General features: G+C 44.6%; 1 protein-coding gene across 13 annotated transcripts in view; it reads left to right on the top strand.

Annotated features, from left to right (window-relative positions):
• Positions 1 to 20,353, top strand: part of PTK2 (protein tyrosine kinase 2) — a 4,250,095-nt gene that overhangs the window by 3,967,744 nt on the left and 261,998 nt on the right. For all 13 annotated transcript variants that reach the window (XM_044067250.1, XM_044067257.1, XM_044067247.1 and 10 more), the window contains one exon: positions 2,142 to 2,239. In XM_044067250.1, coding sequence (XP_043923185.1) covers positions 2,142 to 2,239 — 98 coding nt within the window. The remainder of the gene's footprint in view (positions 1 to 2,141; positions 2,240 to 20,353) is intronic.

Here is a 20,353-nt window from a genome sequence, read left to right as displayed (position 1 = left end):
GAGGAGTGGCTACCAAGGACATTATAGAGGCTGCTACTTGGACCTCCGTGCATACATTTGCCAAGCATTATAACTTACCTCTATACTCTAGATCCCGTGCTGGTTTTGCCACTGCTGTTTTACAAGGGATCCTGACTACACCATAATCTATTCTCATTACCTCCTCCCCTAGTTTAGCTATGGTACTCTACCCATTTGTAAGGACTGCAGATGCATCCTTGAAGGACATAGTACAATTTTGTACCTACCATAAATGTAGATGTCCGAGAGGAATGCATCTGCAGTCAGGATTACCCACCCTCCTTCCCCTCTGAGGTACTCCTAGGGTACTTACCAATCTTCAGCTAGCTTGGGGGGGATCTATTATGGTGTATTTGTTTGTATATATGTACATACATGTTTATTTTGTGTGTTTGCTCTCTACTATTTGGAAATTTTGGCATTTATCCAAATTTAGCCAACCAAGAGGGCACCTGGCATCTGAGGCAAGAAACACTGAGGAAAATGGCGTCGGTTGATGCCTTTATACCCGAAGAACTGCCGCAATGACGTCGGGTGAAGTGCGACACCAGCCGAAGCCAGACCCAGACTTTGGAACTGCCGATCAAGGGCTGCCTGACGACAGGACAACCCATTTGTAAGGACTGCAGATGCATTCCTCTCGGACATCTACATTTATGGTAGGTACAAAACTGTACTTTTGCTGATATACCATACTACCGACATGTTGTCTGATTGTATTGCAATCGTCCCAAGAGGAAGAAGGTCGTGAAGTGCTTGCAACGCCAGGAGCACCGCCCTCATCTCTAGAACATTGATATGCAGGTGAGCCTCGTGATCTTGCCATGTGCCTTGGAAAGTCCTGCCTAGATAATGCCCCCCACCCTATCTGTGAGGCATCCATGGTCACAGTGGCAATGGGTTGGCGAGGGACAAATGGAGTGCCCGTGTTTAACTGATTAGGTTGAATCCACCAAATGAGGTCCTTCTTGCAAGAGTCTGTTTGCAGAATGTGATGAGTTAAGGGTAGTTGTTGAAAGACCACTAGGACGATAGGAGCCACTGAAGAATCCGCATGTGTAGTCTTGACTAGAGGCACTAGTAGCATGGTAGAAACTATGGTCCCTAGAAGCTTCAGAACAGTCTTGGCCTTGACTTTTCAGAGGGGGAGAAGATGGTCAATTTAAAGAACCAGATTCTGTGCCCTTTCTACTGGAAGACGAGCCAACATGGCTACTGTATCTATTTCTGCACCTATAAAAATCACAAATTGAGAGGGCAATAAGGCAAATTTTTCCCAATTGATAGTAATCTCCAACTGGGCACAGAATTGAATAGTAGCGTCCTTGGTCTGAAAAAGTAGATGCCTGGTGGAGGCGGTCAGGAGCCAGTTGTCCAGTTACTGGAAGCACCTAGAATCCTCTATGTCTCAGGTGAGCTGTCACTACTGCCATACACTTGGTGAAAACCCTGGGGGCTTTAGTGAACTAATGCACACACAGTCTAAACTACGAGCAAAGGCACCTACAACCACTAATATCAACAATATCTGAAACTAGGGATGTATAAATATATAAAGCGACCCCAGAGAAGAAAATAACTGGCACACAGGATACCATAGAGAATGATAAGGCCATCAGCCAACCGTTCTCAGAAATACTTAACACAGAAAGAACTCTAGTAACTACTAAACTACAAAAATGACACTAATGACAGCTATGTGAAGCTATCTAAATATGAAAAACAGCAGAATTTAGTCAAAAAATTAGCAAAATGTGTTAGACTTAGCCACGGCCAAGTAGAAGCACATCCGAACTTGTCGATGCGGCAAACGAGATCTGGGGATTGTACTGGTGCACTATGGGATACCTACCTAGCCACAATCCAACTAGAAGACTTTGAGCTTGTATATGTAAGAATGAAGGTGAGATAGGACTACCAGAACATCTGCTGTTTAGAGCATGTATTTAAGGAAGAAGCCATCATGTGATTTGGGCTAAAGATATTGGAGGTGAAATCATGTACTTTATTTTAGAACTGTTTTGCTTTGTGACTATGGATATAGTGATTCATGTCAAATGTTTAGAAAACATTTCCTGCATTTGGCATGATATTCATTTTGAAGGTGTTTAATTTATCAGATCATGTAGCTCCTCCAAAGAAGCCTCCACGCCCAGGAGCCCCAAGTCACCTTGGCAGCCTTAACAATCCAGTGGACAGCTACAATGAAGGAGTAAAGGTAAGGTTTTCAGTCTCTTTTGTAGTATCTTTCATTGTTTACTCCAGTTTGAGAGAGTACTTCATCTTTTGTGTAAATGATGATACACCTGTATGATGTATTGTGCAATTATGGTATCCTAAGTATTATTTTAACCTAGAAGATGCTGGAAAGTATGGTACAGTAGTTAAAATGAAAGTAAAATACAGGAATGTAAACTGGTAAGTGTTCTCATTTTTTACATGCTTTCAGATCCAGATTTTGTTGAACCTCCTGTCCTCTACTGCTGACATTTACTCTCTTTTTTGTTGCCCATGAACCTATTCCCCTTCCACAGGGCAATAAAATCCTGGTTCATAGGTTGGTACTAGGCTATCGGCCCTAAGGCCTATGCAAGCCTAGCCATAACAATTCCCTGGAAATTTCTTCCCATATGGGTATGTCCCATATGACAGGTGGGCCCTCCTCCCCAGGGGATAGTATGTGCCTAATAACATCTTCCTAAATGAGACATCTGCCCCACGCTCCTGACTGCAACAGTCAAAAGGCAGGCATTATATATGTAGCTGAGAGCAGGAATTTTTATTAGGTGTGCAAGGGGTAGGGAAACCCTAACTGACGCAGAGCATGTACTTAATATTATCTTCATTACCTCACTTGGCAATACCGTTACTCAGTGCCTCCCATGCTACCCTACTGTGGAACTATATGCAGCTTATTTCACAAGAGGGTTACACCACACACACACACACACACACACACACACACACACACATACTTGTAATAGGCAAACTGACACAAGCTGGTGACCTTCCTGTGAGTAAGTTGCTGTAGCACCTGAGCTGCTAACTGAAATCTGATCATCTGGTTCAGGAAGAATTAGGCGCATCGGTTATCACACAGTTGTTACTCAGAAGTATATTTGGTGTGAAAGAAGCTGTTCATTGTTTTCTGGCTTCCCACTTTCTGTGCCTGCAGAAGGACTATTAGTTTTATAATGGGGTGGGAGTTCAGATCAAGCCTTTGGCAAAGGATGCCTTTAGAGATGAGTATACCCATTTATTTGGATTGTACAAGCTTTGATCGGGATTGTATACTTTGCAGGCATCCTGGCTTGCTGCATTTACTACATTACCTTCAGGTAGCAGTGGAGACTTACAGGATCAACAGAGTAACTTTTTAACCCATTTAAAAATAAACATGGCATTTTTTGTATAACAAGAAGAAATGTACTAAGTGTAGTATATGGACTGTTGAGTGTTGATAATTAAATTCATTCATGTGTGGTGTATGTTGCTCAAGGAATAGTAAGGTGTGTAATGTAAATGGATACAAAAAAAGCAGTTAAACTGGACTAACTGAATAACAGAAAGAAAGAAAAAGCCAGAAATTAAAATAAAACCAAACTGGTTTTACACACGCACATTAAACAGTAAGCCCTTTCGTCTCTCAATCCAAGACTTCATCAGACTGAATAATGTGATACAAACCTTCACTTAAATAGAGATAAAGTCACAGGACATAAAACAATTAATGACTTAATTGATGCTTTAACCTCTTCCTTTTCAGAAAGGCAACAAAATCCTCCCGGTTGATCAAACCTGGTGGAAAACATGCATTTAGTCTCAGTCATAGCCGGCTTTAGGCACCAGCAAACCCTGCGGTTGCTGGGAGCCCCCTGGTCTTGGGGGGCCCCCAATCACAGCAAGTTATTTTATTTTGATTTTTTTTTTTTTTTTTTTTTTTTTTACGTTTGTCAAACAAACAAAAGCTAGTAAATAGTACAGCAATTTTGTGTACTTAATAAGCCAGGTAGGTAGCGTTGTCGCCTCACAGTTAGATGTTGCCCGTTCGATTCTCAGTTAGAGCGTCTTCTGTGTAGCGACATGCGTGTTCCTTCGTTGAAAGTTGTGCGTTAGGCCCGGCAAGCCAGTACGTGAAACTCTATTGCCAATCATTAGCGGACCGGAGTTCCGTTGTGGTGACCCCTAACCGGGAAAAGCCGAAAGACACAATCAAATAAGCCAGGTAGGTAATAACAACTCTTAGTTATATCTCCTTTACACATCAACTGTATCTCTGGTTTTGCAAACAGTGTTTTGTCAAATTACAGACTTCACAATTTCATTAAATATTTTATTGCTGACAGTGCCCTTGACTTAGTTAAATCTCGGTGATAGGTATTCCCTCCTCTAGAACTAAAACTGTAGCCAGCTTTAGGTACTTGCAGTACCTGTGGCTGCAAGGGCCCCCTCAATCATCAACTGTGTAGGAGCCCTAGAAAAGCTATTTGCTGGGGGAAAATAAGGAGGAGAAAAAAAAGATAAATTTTCTGATCACATGCTTTATACAAAAAAGGGTTCTGATATGACCCTGTTAAGATAAGGCTGGTAATCAATGAATGATCATGAACAAGGTAAACACTAGAGGACTGCAACTCATAGTGACCGATCTCAGTACTTATCTTGGATTTTAAGAAGACATGATGCACCTGATTTTTAGGGATGCTTTTCTCTTTTGGGGAGATTTATAAATATTGACAGAACACTACATACTATAAGTCTTAGCATCTTGTTCAGTAAAAAATAGCAGAATAAACACTCAACATCAGGAACACTTTTTAAATATTAGTGTTATTCACTTAAAAAGTTAGCAGAATAACACATTTTGCATCAACTTGCATTTTCTCGGCAATAAAAAGTATGAAACTTTGATGTCTGAATTTATTAACCTTCTGTAATCCTGAATGATTTACCAGCAAGTCAGACTTTTCGTGAGAACAGAGTGAAATTATGAGGCAAAATCAGGGACATTCAATGAAATTAGGGGCAGTGGCAGGTATGCATTACTCTTCACTGATGTAAATAAAAGTGACTTACTCCTGCTGCTGATGACTTCTGAATGGTCACTGATCTGGTGTGGCAATACTAGTGTTGAAAAATGTATTGCTATTTGTTGAATTCAGTGTATTTCACTATGGCTTTTGAATGTGTGTGTGTGTGTGTGTGTTGTAATATAAGACTAACAAGTTGACAAAAATGTATTTCACTTTCTAGCACAAACATCATCAACATTGCAGTTATGCTTGTGTGTGTGTGTGTGTATGTATGTATGTATGTATGTTAGGGGGAACATGGTTGCACGGCATGTAATTGTAACAATTTGTCCATGTTTTTTTTCACTTACAATCACAAACATAGATATTACACCTGATAGATGGCTATCTTTGGTAGTTTGTCAGGAGGAGGATGTGTATGAAAGCAACTGTTCTTTACTACAGTGGTGCAGTGAGTAGCATTGCCTTTTCACAGTTCTTTGCTCTGCTTGAGTTCTTGATTGTAGCTTTTTACTATCTGTGCATGTTTTTATCCATGCTGGTTAACCTCAGTGCCTTAAAACATGCAGCAGGTGAAATGGAATTCCTCCAGTTTCCCTGAAGGCAAATGTGCAGTGTGTGTGTGTGTCTGTGTGTGTGCATGTCTGCAAAAGATATCATTGATTTTATTTGTATGAACACAATAATGACAGGCAGGTACATAACTCTTCTGGGTAGCAGTAAAAGATGTGGTTATGCAGTATTCTAGTCCTGCAAGCAAAGCTGTTATAGTGCATCATTGTTGTAACTAAATGCCAGTCACTGTGAATGTCTCTGAGATGGGCCAACACGGTGCTGTACACAGTCCTGTCATAATGAAAGAACACTGTAGCTACAGTTCAGTCTATGCGTACTGCTCCTAAAGCTCTGCAGCATGAGATAAAAGGTTGCATAGGAGGGGTGGCTGTAATAGAGTGATAAATGGACTGGAAGTTTCCATGGGGGCCCAACTTGACAACTTGCTGGGGGCCTCCAAAATGCTAACACTGGCCCTGGTCTCAGTTGCCACAAATATTCATGCCATCCAAGCTCATCTTCAGCATTAAACATTCTGTTGTACCCTTTCACATCATCCAAAACTAAAAACTTGAAGTATACTTTAAAATTACTAAGTTTATAGTGCTTGCCCAATACATTTTTCTCACCCTCTACCAACACTGCATGTCTGTTTGTATATTCTCTTATACAGTTCTCTAGGGGTGCGCCCCACATAAAAAGATTTACAGGGCAAGTATATCATCAAGTACACCATAAATTTAGATTTACTTGTGTAACAAACAAGGCCGTGTCCAACCCAGAATTGATGGACATGCTCCACCTAAAGAAAACCATATCCCCTAGAGCCACAAGCTCTAGGGATCTAAACCTCACCACAACTATAAATAGGACGTGCTGGAGGGATAGATTCCTGTCCCAGAGACTTCCCATGCTTTGGAACAAGATTCCAATCTACGTTAGGCAGAACTCCTCACTAACACTCTTCAAGAGAAACCTTGACGAGTGAATGGGAAACAGAAACTTTACCCCGGGGATATCTTCAGTGGCTCTGCTGGACAGAGGCACAAGGAACTAATCTAGGGGGGCGGTGAAAGCCAACACACTCTGGCTAGGCTTATAAATGACTTCGGGCAGATAGTCTACTACCTACCTATGAACCTATAACATCCCTTAATGGAAATGTTATAGTTGTTAATACAAATTGCATTGTCATCAGTAAGTAAATAATTGCATAGATTGCAGTTAAAACATTTGAACATTCCTCGTTTTACACACACCTATTATGCCCGTAGGAAAAGATTTTCCACAAGAATTTATCAGTATGTAGATTAACTTAAACCAAAAAGTTGGTCTTCAGTATTTGGATTTGTAATTGCAGCTTAAAAAATGTAAGATCAAGTGTTTGAGTATGAAGATCCGAGCAGCCTTCTTCAACTTAAAAGATGTCACCTTAGCGGATAATTTTGAGTCCAAGTTTGCCTTGGTTCAGGACAAACTGATAAAAGAGAACGAGCTATTGAAAAATGAAAAATTCCAAAGAGATTGCACTGATTATGAAGAAAGCATGATGTTCATCGTGCTATGCTGCTGCAGTCTTCACACTTGGGTTATCCTGCCGTCAGGCGGTCCCTGCAGTCAGCCTGAATTCCAAAGCCTTGGTCCGGTGTCGGTTGTCGTCGCTTCTTCCCTGACGTCAGTACGGCAGGGGTATAAAAGAGGCAGCCGACGCCATTTGCTTCAGTCTTTCTTGCCGCGCGGTGCCCGAAGCAGAAGCAGTTCGCAAGTGCCGGTCGGCCAGCTCCTGAGATTTTTGAACAGAATTTCAGCCGAAGTCTTCTATAAAGCTAAGTACCCCGTTGGGGAAACTTTTCTTGCCTCAGACCGATGTCAGACAAAGTTAATAATTGTATTTCTTGTGGGAAGCAAATACCTCATAAGGATTTCCATTCTTATTGTATTCCTTGCCAAGGCCCAGACCACGACGTTTCTGGTTGTCAGTTTTGCGCTAGGTTCAATAAACTCACTATTAAGTGTCAGGCTGATACCACCCGTCATTATTTTGGCAGAAAATTCAACTACATCATGTCGTCGGAACCTCCGACAACCGCTATTTTTAAAAAACGCAAGGACAAAGACAGGCAGCCTAGACCTAGATCAGATACCGAGGTCTCGGTTAGGCCTGCCACCGGATCTTTGGTATTCAGTGAGGCGCCTACGCAGCCCCTGACGTCCGCAGACTTAGAAAATGCGACTACCTCTCAGACAGAATCTACTAGGCCACTGGAGCCGGTTCCTCCTCAACTTGTGGACGCCAGTCCTGGCGGCGATCCGGAGACTATGGACAGGCCTTCGGTTTCAGAAGGCATCTTTAAACCGACGACTCTCTCCGTTAAGTCATACGCTAGGCTTCCAAAGGTTAAGAAACTGGGTCCACAGACTCCCACACAGGCCCCTATGCCTAAAAAACAAATGCTCAAAATGGCAGAGGACCTGATAATCCTTATCAGAGGTTCCCAACCCCCTCCTGACAAAAGGCCTAGACTGGAGGAAGATTTACCTCCTTCTGACCAGGAATCCATTTCCTCAGCAGACTCTGAGGAACAGGATGACCCCTTCCCTCTCTATGAAGACTCAGATGCTGAGGAATCAATTACCTCTGTTCCCCCCCCCCCCCTGAAGACTTCTCTTTTGGGGAAACCCTGCACACCATGAGAGAGCATTTCCACTGGGAAGGACAAGATTACTCTGACTCCAAGAAAAGACTCCGTGAGTTTCTTCTTCTACCTCAGCATAGACCCTTAGCCATTCCTCCTGTTTTAGACATTCTGGATGATGTCTACACTGAATCTAGTCTAAATCCAGATTCCTTACCTCCAGCTCCACCTAAACCAGACAGATACTACCGAGTCCCTGACTCTCACAGGTTTTTATATAAAAGCCCTGCTGCAGACCCAGAAACCATTTCCCAGGGTCCCAAAGAGGTTAAGGCCTCCACTGCTAAAAATCCACTACATGCGGAAAGAGATTCCAGGGCATTAGAAAGATGGGGAAAAAAGTGTATACCTCTGCCACTTTGGCCATGAGGGCATTAAACTGCCAATTCCACATGATTAAATACCAACAGTACTTGCTTACTCAGTTAAAACAGAAAATGATCCCTCAGACAGATCAACTAGATTTCAAAGGGATGCAGGATTTGTTGCATGCAGCAGAGCAAGTGGGAAAATATACCTTGCAGTGTGGTTTTGATTCTTTGGAGGCCTAATGTAGAGCAGCGGTCACAGGGTCTGTTAATACGCAGACATGCTTGGCTAAAAGAGCAGGCATTACCAGAACATGTCAAAGCAAAGTTACTGGATGCTCCACTGCAAAATGACGCATTATTTGGTGTCAAAGCAGAAGAAGTTTTAAAGAAAATGGAAGAAAAGGCAAAATCTATGCAAACAGTTAAAGATTTTTTACAGGTGCAACCTCCTCGCTTCAGCAGAAACTGGCCATCAAAAAACTGGTCCTTTCCTGCTTCAGACAGACCCCAAAGGGGCAGGTACAGACGCCGTAGGGGCAGAGGCCAGGCACAAGGTACCTTCAGGCCTAGACAATGGCAAACAACAACTCAAAGAGGGGGAGATGACAGATCTCAACCCTTCATAAAACAAACTCAATGACTTTCCTCTCCGCCTGCCAAGCAAATTTTCCCAGGCAGCACCTCTAGGAGGAAAACTGGCTCTTTTTCCACAAAGTTGGCACATCATAACACAGGACAAATGGGTTCTAGACATTATTACCCGAGGCTACAGATTTCATTTTCACACTTTACCACGGATGAGAGGCATGCCAAATCTGCCAACAAACCAATGAGCAGAGGCACAAAAGCAAATTTCAGCTCTCATGAACGTGAAGGCAATTCAAAAGGTACCTGCAAAAGAGCAGGGTCAAGGATTTTACTCAAGACTGTTTCTAGTACCAAGAAAGGACAAAGCCTGGAGACCCGTCTTAGACCTTTCAATTCTAAACACGTACCTGGTCATTCCCAAATTCAAAATGCTCACACTACAGCAGCTTCTTCCCATGCTGGGCAAGGAGTCTTGGCTGGTAACGTTGGACCTCCAAGAGGCATACCTGCATGTCCCTATCAGACAAGATTGCAGAAGATACCTCAGATTTTTGGCAGGCACAACGCATTATCAATTCTCTGCATTGCCCTTTGGCTTATCTACTGCACCCAGAGTATTCATGAAATGCCTGGCATCAGTAATTGCATACTGCAGACAACGAGGAATACAAATTTATCCATATCTGGACGACTGCCTGATCCAAACGGACAGCAAAGACATCCTACTACAGCATCTTACATTTGTAACAAAGTTACTAAGTTGCCTAGGGTACACAGTAAACAAAAAGAAATCAAAATGAATACCCTCACAAGAAATAATTTTCCTGGGTGCCAGCTTGAATACAACGTCCCAGATGGCTTACCTCATGCCAGACAAGCAAAAACAACTGGCTCAGTACTTCAAAAAGATGGCAACTTCTACCCAGCTCACTGCAAGGAAATTCCTGCAGGCATTGGGGTACATGGCATCCTGCATTCAACTAATTGCATATGCAAGACTACATATGAGAAAACTACAATGGTACCTAAAAAGTGTATGGTCCCAACACCGACACAGCCTCGAAGCAAGTATAACTCCCATTCCCTGCCTTCAGAAAGAGTTTCTATGGTGGGCTCAAGCATGCCAAGCAAACAGGGGCCTCCCTTTTGTCTCACCTCCAGCAAACCAAACCTTGACAACAGATTCATCAGACTACGCCTGGGGTGCACACATGGCAGGACAATGCATACAGGGCAAATGGTCTGCAAACCAAAGGCAACTACACATTAATCAAAAGGAGATGCTAGCTGTAAAAAATGCACTAACAGCCTTCAAGGACCTCTTGCATCCAGGACAACTTCTAATAAGGACGGACAACACCACAGTTATGTGGTACATAAACAAACAAGGAGGAACGCACTCCTACCCACTATGCAGACAGGCAATGGACTTGTGGAACACAGCATTAACTTACCAAGTACAGCTGCAAGCACAATTCCTGCCAGGAAAGGAGAACACATTGGCAAACGAATTAAGCAGAAATTTGACAGACCCTCACGAGTGGAGACTACACCCGCAAGTATTCTCAATGATAACTCAAAGGTGGGGACCACCAGACATAGATCTGTTTGCCTCCACCAACAACTGCCAGCTACAAAAATTTTGCACAAGGACTTATCATCCCCTGGCCTGGAAAGTGGATGCCCTATCATTCAGTTGGACAGCATTGTCAGTCTACGCCTTCCCTCCTCTGCCTCTACTGACCCAGGTATTACTGAAAGCCAGATCAGAGAGACCACAGATGATCCTCATTGCTCCGGACTGGCCACGTCAACACTGGTACCCACTACTACGAAACGTGGCTCGCAGCCCTCCATGGATCTTACCTCAATTCCCCTCTGCTGTTAACCCAACAAAACTCTCAGATCCTTCACAGTCAACTAAGGACCTTAAATCTAGCTGCATGGAAAATACCTTAAATTATCAAACAGCACTTCTCTCAAAGGACGTCCAAAATGTCATTCAGGAGGCCCAGCACCAGAAAAACTTACTCAGACAAATGGAAAAGATTTTGTGTATGGAGCCAGGCCAGAAACCTAAATATTCCACACATACTCCAATATATAGCTGAGATGCTACACAAAGGCCTTTCCTTCTCCTCCATAAAGATCCATGCTTCAGCCATTTCAGCTCATTATGAAACGGTTCCTCCCATTTTCTCTCATCCTTTGCTAAGGCAATTTCTCAGAGGGGCAAAAATATAAGACCCCCCCCCCCCCAGAAAACCACCAACTCCAACTTGGGATCTAAATTTTGTGCTGGAAAAATTAACACTTCCTCCTTTCGAACCAGCCTTTTCAGCAGAGCTTCAATATTTGTCATGGAAAACAGCCCTGCTGCTGGCTATCACCTCAGCACGCAGAGTCTCAGAACTGCAGGCTCATATGGCAGTGGAACCTTTCATCATTTTCCATCAGGACAGAGTAAGCACCAACCCTTCCTTCATGCCAAAGGTAGTATCCAGCGTGGCTCTCAATCAGACCATACACTTGCCCACCTTTTATCCAAACCCACAGAATAAAGGAGAAAGACTCCTTCACTCTTTGGACATTCACAGACAGTTACGTTACTATTTGGACAGGACTAAGGCCTTCAGAAAATCTGACCAACTCCTTGTGTCCTATGCACCTGGCTCAGAAGGAAAGGCTATTTCAAAACAGACCATCTCCAAATGGATAGCACATTGCATCCGCTTTTGCTACTCACACCATGGGAAAGCAGTGCTTGTTAGTATTAGGTCTCACTCTACCAGGGCTACAGCAACCTCAGCAGCCTTCCTCCGAGGAGTCCCAACCAAGGACATTCTGGAGGCAGCTACCTGGAGTTCAGTGCACACATTCACCAAGCATTACCACCTTCCTCTGTACTCAAAAAACAGAGCTGGGTTTGCCACTGCAGTTCTGCAGGGCATCTTAGCTGCACCTAACCCAGTTTAGTTCCTACCACGCAGCCATAGCTTTGGGACTCTACCCAAGTGTGATTACTGCAGCAGCATAGCACGATGAACATAGTACAGTTTTGTACCTACCATAAATGTAGATGTTCGAGTGGTTATGCTGCTGCAGTCCAGGTTACCCTCCCTCCATCCCCTCTACCTAACAAGGCTTTTATTATACCTCCATGTACATCTACCTTTGGGATGCATGTCTATATGGTGTATTTGCTTACAACTACTGCTATTGTTTTACACTAAGGTATGTTTTGCAAGCTTCTTATTTTGCCTTCTTAGTTTGGGGCACCTGACATCTGGGGCAAGAAAAACTGAAGAAAATGGCGTTGGCTGCCTCTTTTATACCCCTGCTGCACTGACGTCAGGGAAGAAGCGACGACAACCGACGCCGGACCAAGGCTTTGGAATTCAGGCCGACTGCAGGGACCGCCTGACAGCAGGATAACCCAAGTGTGATGACTGCAGCAGCATAACCACTCGAACATCTACATTTATGGTAGGTACAAAACTGTACTTTTTTAGTTTTGGATAATGTGAAAGAGTACAACAGAATGCTTAATGCTGAAGGTGAGCTTGGATGGTATGAATATTTGTGGCAACTGAGACTAAATGCACAATCTGAAGTAGTTAACTTCATTTTATCTGCAACCTGTGTGTATTCCGATCCATATTGGATCCGAGACGGCAAATTATTTTCTAGCATCTGCTTCGAGCTCCTCCCCCTAACCATAATGCACCACCATCTCCTGCCTTCCCTCAGATCTCATTTACCACGCCACAGTGATTATTGTGGTCTCTTTGCTCTGAGCTCAGGGATAAGTAAGTTGGGATTGTTCTTCCTATTTAGTGTGTCTGTGATCATTAGTGTATCCTACCTCCCCCATTAGTATAACGCTTTGTTCATCGGTTCAAAAAAAAAAAAAGTTTTTTTTGTCTTTCAGTTGCTGTTAGGCCCACTTTCCATCAATGCGTGTGTGTGTTGTAGTCTTTCTGTAGGGAGTGGCATTCAGTTTTGGACTATGGCTGATTAGCCTAAATCAGTCTTCAAAAAATGTACAGTGTGGCCACAAGCTCTCACCGGCTGATGGTCTCACTCTGTGCATAATTTGTTTGGGAGTGCCCCATTTATCCACACAGTGTGCTATCTGTGCGGGTTTTAACCCAAGAGCTCTCAGGGATCGAAAGGCCAAATTGGTCGCCAAGGGTCTTCTCCCAGCTTCTATGCTGGATTCTGCTTTGCCTCGGTCTCCGGTACTCCCACCAAATCTCCCACCCAGACAGGGACTCAAACTCCTGCTTCTTCTGGTGCTGGGGCAGACAAGCAAAAAGAAAAAGACAGAGACAAGGACAGAGAAAGACGCAGGGAGGATAAAGAAAGGAGGAGGGATAGGCCTCGCAAGAGATCCCCGGACAGGGAGCCTTTCCTTAGCCCTCCTTCTAACTTCGAGGCCAGTTTCTCCACGACTCAGATCACCCCGTTTCTCGCCGGAGCTGCTGGAATCTTCGGATCCGAGGCCTTCCTCACCATTACTGTGCAGAGCAGCCAGATCTGAGTCGGTTGCTTCTTCGCGATCGACTCTGAGCCTATCGGACTTAGACATGGACAGGAGATTTCTTCAGGCCCAAATACAGATGAGGGTCTTGCCAGGCCCCTCTACCTCTGGAGGGGGGACCTCTATGACCTTTTTCCTATCCATCTCTCCTTCCCCGATCCAGGTGACTGCTTCGGGGTTTTTGGATCTGAGGCTCTTTGGAGCTGGTAGCTTGGTGCCGATGGTTCTTCCAACCTCGACTCCGGCTGTTACCTTGATTTCCTCGGATCCGGCTAGTTCGGATCCAGGTGACTCTCGGAGCCGTGGACAGGGAGTCGGACCCGAGGGAATGGATTCTTCTTTGGCTCTGGCTTGTTTGGATCCGAACCATTCCCTTGGACCTCAGGCTACCCTTGCTTCAGCTCCGATCCCCGCTTCGAACCCGGGGAGGGCTTCTTCCTTGCTGGGTGCCAAGGAGGTACGCTCTCCATCGGCGTTCGAAGTGGTGGAGAGGGTTCTCTCCCAAGGATTGAGACCCCAGCCCATCTCCTCGGATTCCACCCAGACCCCGCTGCATTTGGCGTCTACTCCCTTCATCCTGTCTCAAGGAGAGCCCGTGTCAGAGGACCCCAGGTTATTCCCTCTGAGGAACCCCCTGCGGCTCATGAGTCCTCTTCGGAGTGTCCCATTGAAGAGGGCAACCGTAAGCTCAAGTGCAAAAGGAGGCACTTGGACTCCCCTGAGTCCCTCACTATGGACACTGACTTAGAGGAAGGAGAAGGTTCCCCCAGGTCACCTCCCGAAGATTTCTCCTTCGGAGACATCATGGAGATTCTCCGCCAGAGGGGAGGTTGGTCAGCCCCAAAACCTTTTACGGATGAGTCCGTGTTCCTGGAGGCCTTTGGCATGGGCCCATCTACTTCCTGGGTGTCCCTGCCAGCGGATCCCTTGGTGGACCTTATTACCACTCGAGCATGGAAGGAGCCTGACACCGTAGAGCCTATCCCCAAATGCCCTGAGAAGATTATGTCTCCTCCCACCGACAGACAACCATGGTCTAAAGGAGCCCCCACTGACGCTATGGTGGTCGCAGCAGCCACCAAGAAGGAACTAGCAGAGGAGAGTTCCTCAGTCCACCCTCCGGGCAAGGAGTCCAGGTTGGTGGATAGGTTTGGGAAGCGTGTTTATTTGCAGCGACTTTTTCCATCCGTGCGCTGAACTATTTGGCACATGTTATCTGGCTTCAGTGGGACCTTGTCTCAGAATTCGCTGAGTCACCCCCAGAGTCCTTATCACAGCAGGACAAACAACTGTTCTCCACGAAAATGTCGACTCTGAAGTTGGTATCGAACACGTCCATGCATCTCCTTTCCCACGCTACAGAAGGAGCGGCTAGGACGGCTGGGACACGCGTAGCCATGAGGCGTCACACCTGGCTCAGGTTGTGTCAGTTTGCGGACCCTTTCAAGGCATCATTTATTAATGCCCCCTATGATGGTTCCTCCCTTTTCGGGAAGACAGTACGTGACACACTTGTCCAGAGAAAAAAAAAGACGGGAAGACTTTGCCTGCCATCGGGATCCACTTCTCTAATCCTCAGCGGTCCTTTTCTAGGAATCAAAGAGGGCAAAAGATGTGGTTCTGGAAATCTCAGTTTTCCCGGGAGTCTCGGGACAACTATTCCCCCAGAGGTAGAGGGGGACAGGATCGACACTGACCCAGAGGTAGAGGGGGTCCTAGGAATTTCGGGTCTAGAGAGCCTTTTTCTGACAGGCCCGCCCAACAGCCCTGAGGGGTTGCCCGACTGTCCTACTCTGGAGGCAGTCGGAGGGAGTCATTGCACCCAAGTGGCATGGGAGTCCATAACTGCAAATCAATGGGTGCTACAAATAGTATCCAGAGGCTACACTATCCTATTTGTTGCCCCTTCGGGGCCTACAAGTCACCTCCCGGATGTTCCACCCACTCACAGGGAGGCCGCAGCTTTAGAGGTTTTAAAGCTACTTCAAAAACGAGTCATCAAACCGGTCCCCTTCGGCCAGTCCAGCTTAGGAGTTTACTCCAGGTTCTTTTTAGTGTCAAAAAAGACGGGGGACCTCAGGCCCATCTTGGACCTGTCAACTTTGAACTTGTCCGTCGCCACACAAAAGTTCTGGATGGTCACCTTACAGTCCATTCTACCTTATCTCCGAGAGTGCGACTGGATATGCTCATTAGACCTCCAGGATGCCTACCCACCATATCAAAGTTCACAGAAGCTCCAGGAGGTTTTTTCGCTTCCGGCTGGGAGCCAGTCACTTCCAGTTCAGAGCTCTACCCTTCAGTCTCACCACAGCCCCCAGGGTGTTCACCATGGTAATGGTAGTCATAGCAGCTCACCTGAGGCTTCAGGGAATTCAGGTCTTTCCGTATCTGGACGACTGCTTCTTCGCTGCATCCACCAAGCGTCTTCTGTGTCTGGCCCGAGAATAATTTCTTCTCTTGGCAGATCGATTGGGGATTACATCAGTGTTCACAAATCCCAATTGCAACCAGTACAAGTTCTAGACTTCATTGGGGCACGGCTAGGCACTTTGCAGCTAAACGTTTTCTTAACACCAGAAAGGATCTTACATCTCATGTGTCACATAGCTCAAATAGTGAACCTCAAATTTCCAAAGGCGAGCGATGTTCTCCGGGCTCTGGGCTCCATGGCTGCCTCTATATCTATTCTTCCTTGTGCATGCCTTCATATGCGGGTTCTTCAATGGACTCTGGCGGTCCAATGGTCTTGGCTAGACCTGCCCATGGATTTTCCGATCAGGATCAGTCACACCTGCAGGACGTCCCTCCTTTGGTGGCTAAGATCATTGAAGATTGCAGCGGGATGCCCCTTCGTGTCATCCCCAGTCCAAGCCACAGGACCACAGACGCCTCCCAACTCGGGTGGGGGGACACTGTTTGGGAAGGACAGTCCAAGGCATGTGGTCCCAGACAGAGACCAAGTTGCACATAAATGTTCTAGAGATATGAGGGCAGTGCTTTTAGCATTGAAAGTCTTTCACACTATCCTCCCTCTCGGAATGATTGCAGTTCAGTTAGACAAAATGTCGGTTGTCTGGTATGTCAACAAACAAGGGGTAACCAGATCCTATCCCCTGTGTTGTGAGGCCATGAGAGTGTGGGTGTGGGCGACTTCCACCGTTCAGTTTCTGATTGCAATGCACATCCCGGGACACTCCATTTTAGCGGACAGATTGAGTCGGGTTATTCTGATGCCATACGAGTGGTCTCTGAAACAGTGAGTAGCGGAGGTGATTTTCCTTGCATGGGGGACAGCCTTGCTGCGATCTCTTCGCATCTCCTTCCAATGCGAAGTGCAGCGAGTTCTTCGCTCTGATTCCCTCCCCAGGGGATGCCCCCAGAGATGCTCTAGTCCATGTTTGGCCTCCCGGGCTTTTGTATGCTTGCCCTCCGTTACCACTAATTCCGAAGTTCCTTCAGAAAGCTTGCCGACTCGGGTGCAAAGTGATCCTCATTGCCCCATTCTGGCCTCACCAAGTTTGGTTTCCCTTCCTTTGGTCTCATCTTCTAGCTCCTACATGGATTCTGGATCCCTGCGTGGATGTAATCTCTCAGCCTTCGGGTGCCTGCCCGCCCAACCTGGACAGCCTCAAGCTGACAGCTTGGTTGCTCCAGTTCCATTGATTGCCAGGACTCCCAGTCTTTCATCCCCTGTAAAATCTATACTAGTGGCCTCTCTTAAAGCTTCCACTAGGAAAGTTTATTGCAGTAAATGGAAGCGTTTTTCCATTTGGGCGTCTCACAGGAACCTGGATCCTTTTACAGCCCCTGTTCCGGTGGTGTTAGATTTTTTGACTAGTATCTTTCAGCAAGGAGCTAGCTTCTCCACGGTGAAAGTACAGTTGGCAGCCATTTCTAATTTTCATGTTGAGGAAGATAACATCACCTTAGCTTCTTCTAGGCTGTGTAAGGCTTTTCTTAAAGGCACTTTTCTTTTGTGTCCTCCTGTCAAAGATTCGGTGCCTCCTTGGGACCTTACCTTCATCCTCCAGGCATTGGTGGCTCCCCCATTTGAACCTGCAACTTCAGTGGATCTAAAATTTTTGCCTTGGAAGACAGCCTTTCTAGTGGCCATTACATCAGCCAGGAGGGTTTCTGAGCTTCAGGCTTTGTCTGCTGTGCCTCCTTATTTGGTCTTCCATAAGGATAGGGTATATCTCCGTACAAATCCTTCATTCTTACCCATCTGAATCAAACATAAACCAGTCTATTAATCTACCCGTTTTCTTTCCCAATTTCCAAAACAAGGGTGAATATAAACTTCACTTGTTAGATGTTCATAGACAACTTTGTTTCTATCTTCATAGAACAAAGTCATTCCGCAAGTCCAACCAATTGTTTGTTTCCTTTTCCAAACCTTTTTTGGGAAAGGCCATTTCCAAGGTTTTCTTAGCTAGATGGATCACTCTCTGCATTTCGCATGTTTACAAAGCAAAAGGTTTATATCCTCCTGGTATAATTAAAGCTCACTCTACCAGGTCCATGGCGACTTCTGCTGCCTTTTGGTCTAGGGTTTCTTTGGATGACATTTGCGCAGCAGCAACTTGGGCAAATCCACATACCATTTCTCATTGTAAATTAGAACTGATATCCAGGGGAAGAGCATCCTTTGGCTCTGCGGTGCTCAGGAATATCCTTCCATGAGGGCCTCCCAGGATTTAAGTAGCTGGGGATTCTGTCCCACAGGTTGCAGATAAAATGAAGTTAACTACTTCAGATAAAAAAATTATGTACTCATCATAAAGTTCCATCTGAGTAGTTATACTTTATTTTTCTGCAATCTTCCCTCCCCCCGTCCCCCCTGACCTTATCATATACATAAGTATGTTGGGTTCTTTGGGCTGAGTTGCTAATGTGTATAGTTGCAGCAAACTTGATCTGAGGGAAGGCAGGAGATGGTGGTGCATTATGGGTAGGGGGAGGAGCTCGGTGCTTGGAGCAGATGCTAGAAAATAATTTGCCGTCTCAGATCCGATATGGATCCGAATACCCACAGGTTGCAGAAAAATTAAGTATAACTACTCAGATGGAACGTTATGGTGAGTACATAACTTCTTTTTTTCCACCAGGTATGAACAACCGGGAGGATTTTGTTGACTTTCTGAGAGGGAAGAGGTTAAAGCATCAGTTAAGTCATTAATTGTTTTATGTCATGTGACTTTCTCTATTTAAGTGAAAGTTTGTATTGCATTATTCAGTCTGATGTCTTGTATTGAGAGACGAAAGGGCTTACTGTTTAATGTGTATGTGTATTAAACTTGTTTGGTTTTATTTTATTTTCTGGTGTTTTTTTTGTGTAATGTAAATGTTGTAAAGCATTACTTATGATCAAATGTGAATTTTCTGTTTGTTTTGTAATTAATCATTTTATTTTGTGAAGGTGAAACTGTTTTCCTTAGTAGAAGCTTTACACCTAACCTGCTGTGATATTCACTAATTTCTATGTTGCTGGTCTTTTTCCTGTTCATCTCCATCTCGCAATTGCAGATTCTGGCCCAATTCCAAGGTATTCACAATTATTCTAGTCAATTTGTGTGCTTTACCTGTCTCCCAAGTATTTTCCTTTGGAACAGTAGAAAAGGTTTCATTGGCAAAGTCTGTTTGCGCTTTATTGCTAGAAGAATGAGAAGCAGAGTCCCCTTCTGTTTGATGGCTCAGTGTTTGTTGGATAAATCTTTGTATTCTCCTTAGCCAGTTTTTTTAATCAAAAAATTACTTTGATCCTCCAGGAAAAAAATATTCTGAAAACAGCTAGATAAAGAAGCTTACACCTGCCTGTTTACATTCTCTGACTGCTAGAATAAATGTATTTCTCCTCTTCCTGATGTACACTGAATAATCATTTTCCATAAATATTTTACTGTCTCCACCTTTTAATACTTTGCCCTTTTGACAGTTTTGTCAGTATCATCTCTTTGTTCTGGTAGGTTTGCATCTTTACTAATATAGGTTTTGGCTGCTTTCTCAAGGACCGATTTGGAGCATACACATGATGTGCCCTTCCAATTAACAGTTCCTGCTGTGGATACCAATCCAGTTGCGCATTTGTGCTTTCATAAAATTAAGAGCCTGTTCCTTTTAGTTTCTGTGGTACAGCAGAAAATCTCAAATTTTTCTACATGTTCTGTCCTAATTCTGCCATTGTTTGAAACATCTCTTCTTGAATAGTCTCATATTCAGCCAGCCTTTTCTTCATTTTGACCTCTGATGTTTACAGTTTTATCAGCTCATCTGAGTGTTTAAAAGCTTCTTCCATTTTTTACAGCCTTTTGTTATTAGAGTTGATATACAGGGTTTCATTATTTAGTCAGCTCTGAGCACATTTGACTTCTTTTTTCCCCTATAGATTACTGGAAGCCATGTTTTGCACCAAAGCTGGACCTTGAACTGCTTTTTCCTGAACAGCTGCAAGATTATTCAGTCAGTTGTTTTTCTTCACCTTTTCTAGTTGTTTTTTTTTTCAGGCTGTCTTAGTTTCTTCTTTGTTGGCATCCAGGCAGTGTGTCCTTACTAGCCAATAACTGAATTTAATAAAAGTGACAACATTTCTGGCCCTTGTCTTTC

This window comes from Protopterus annectens, chromosome 3.part1 (assembly GCF_019279795.1).
Source record: "Protopterus annectens isolate FY-2018-M chromosome 3.part1, PAN1.0, whole genome shotgun sequence".
NCBI lineage: Eukaryota > Metazoa > Chordata > Ceratodontiformes > Protopteridae > Protopterus > Protopterus annectens.
Note: the sequence above shows the minus strand (reverse complement) of the source record. Positions and strands in the feature narration are given on the sequence as shown.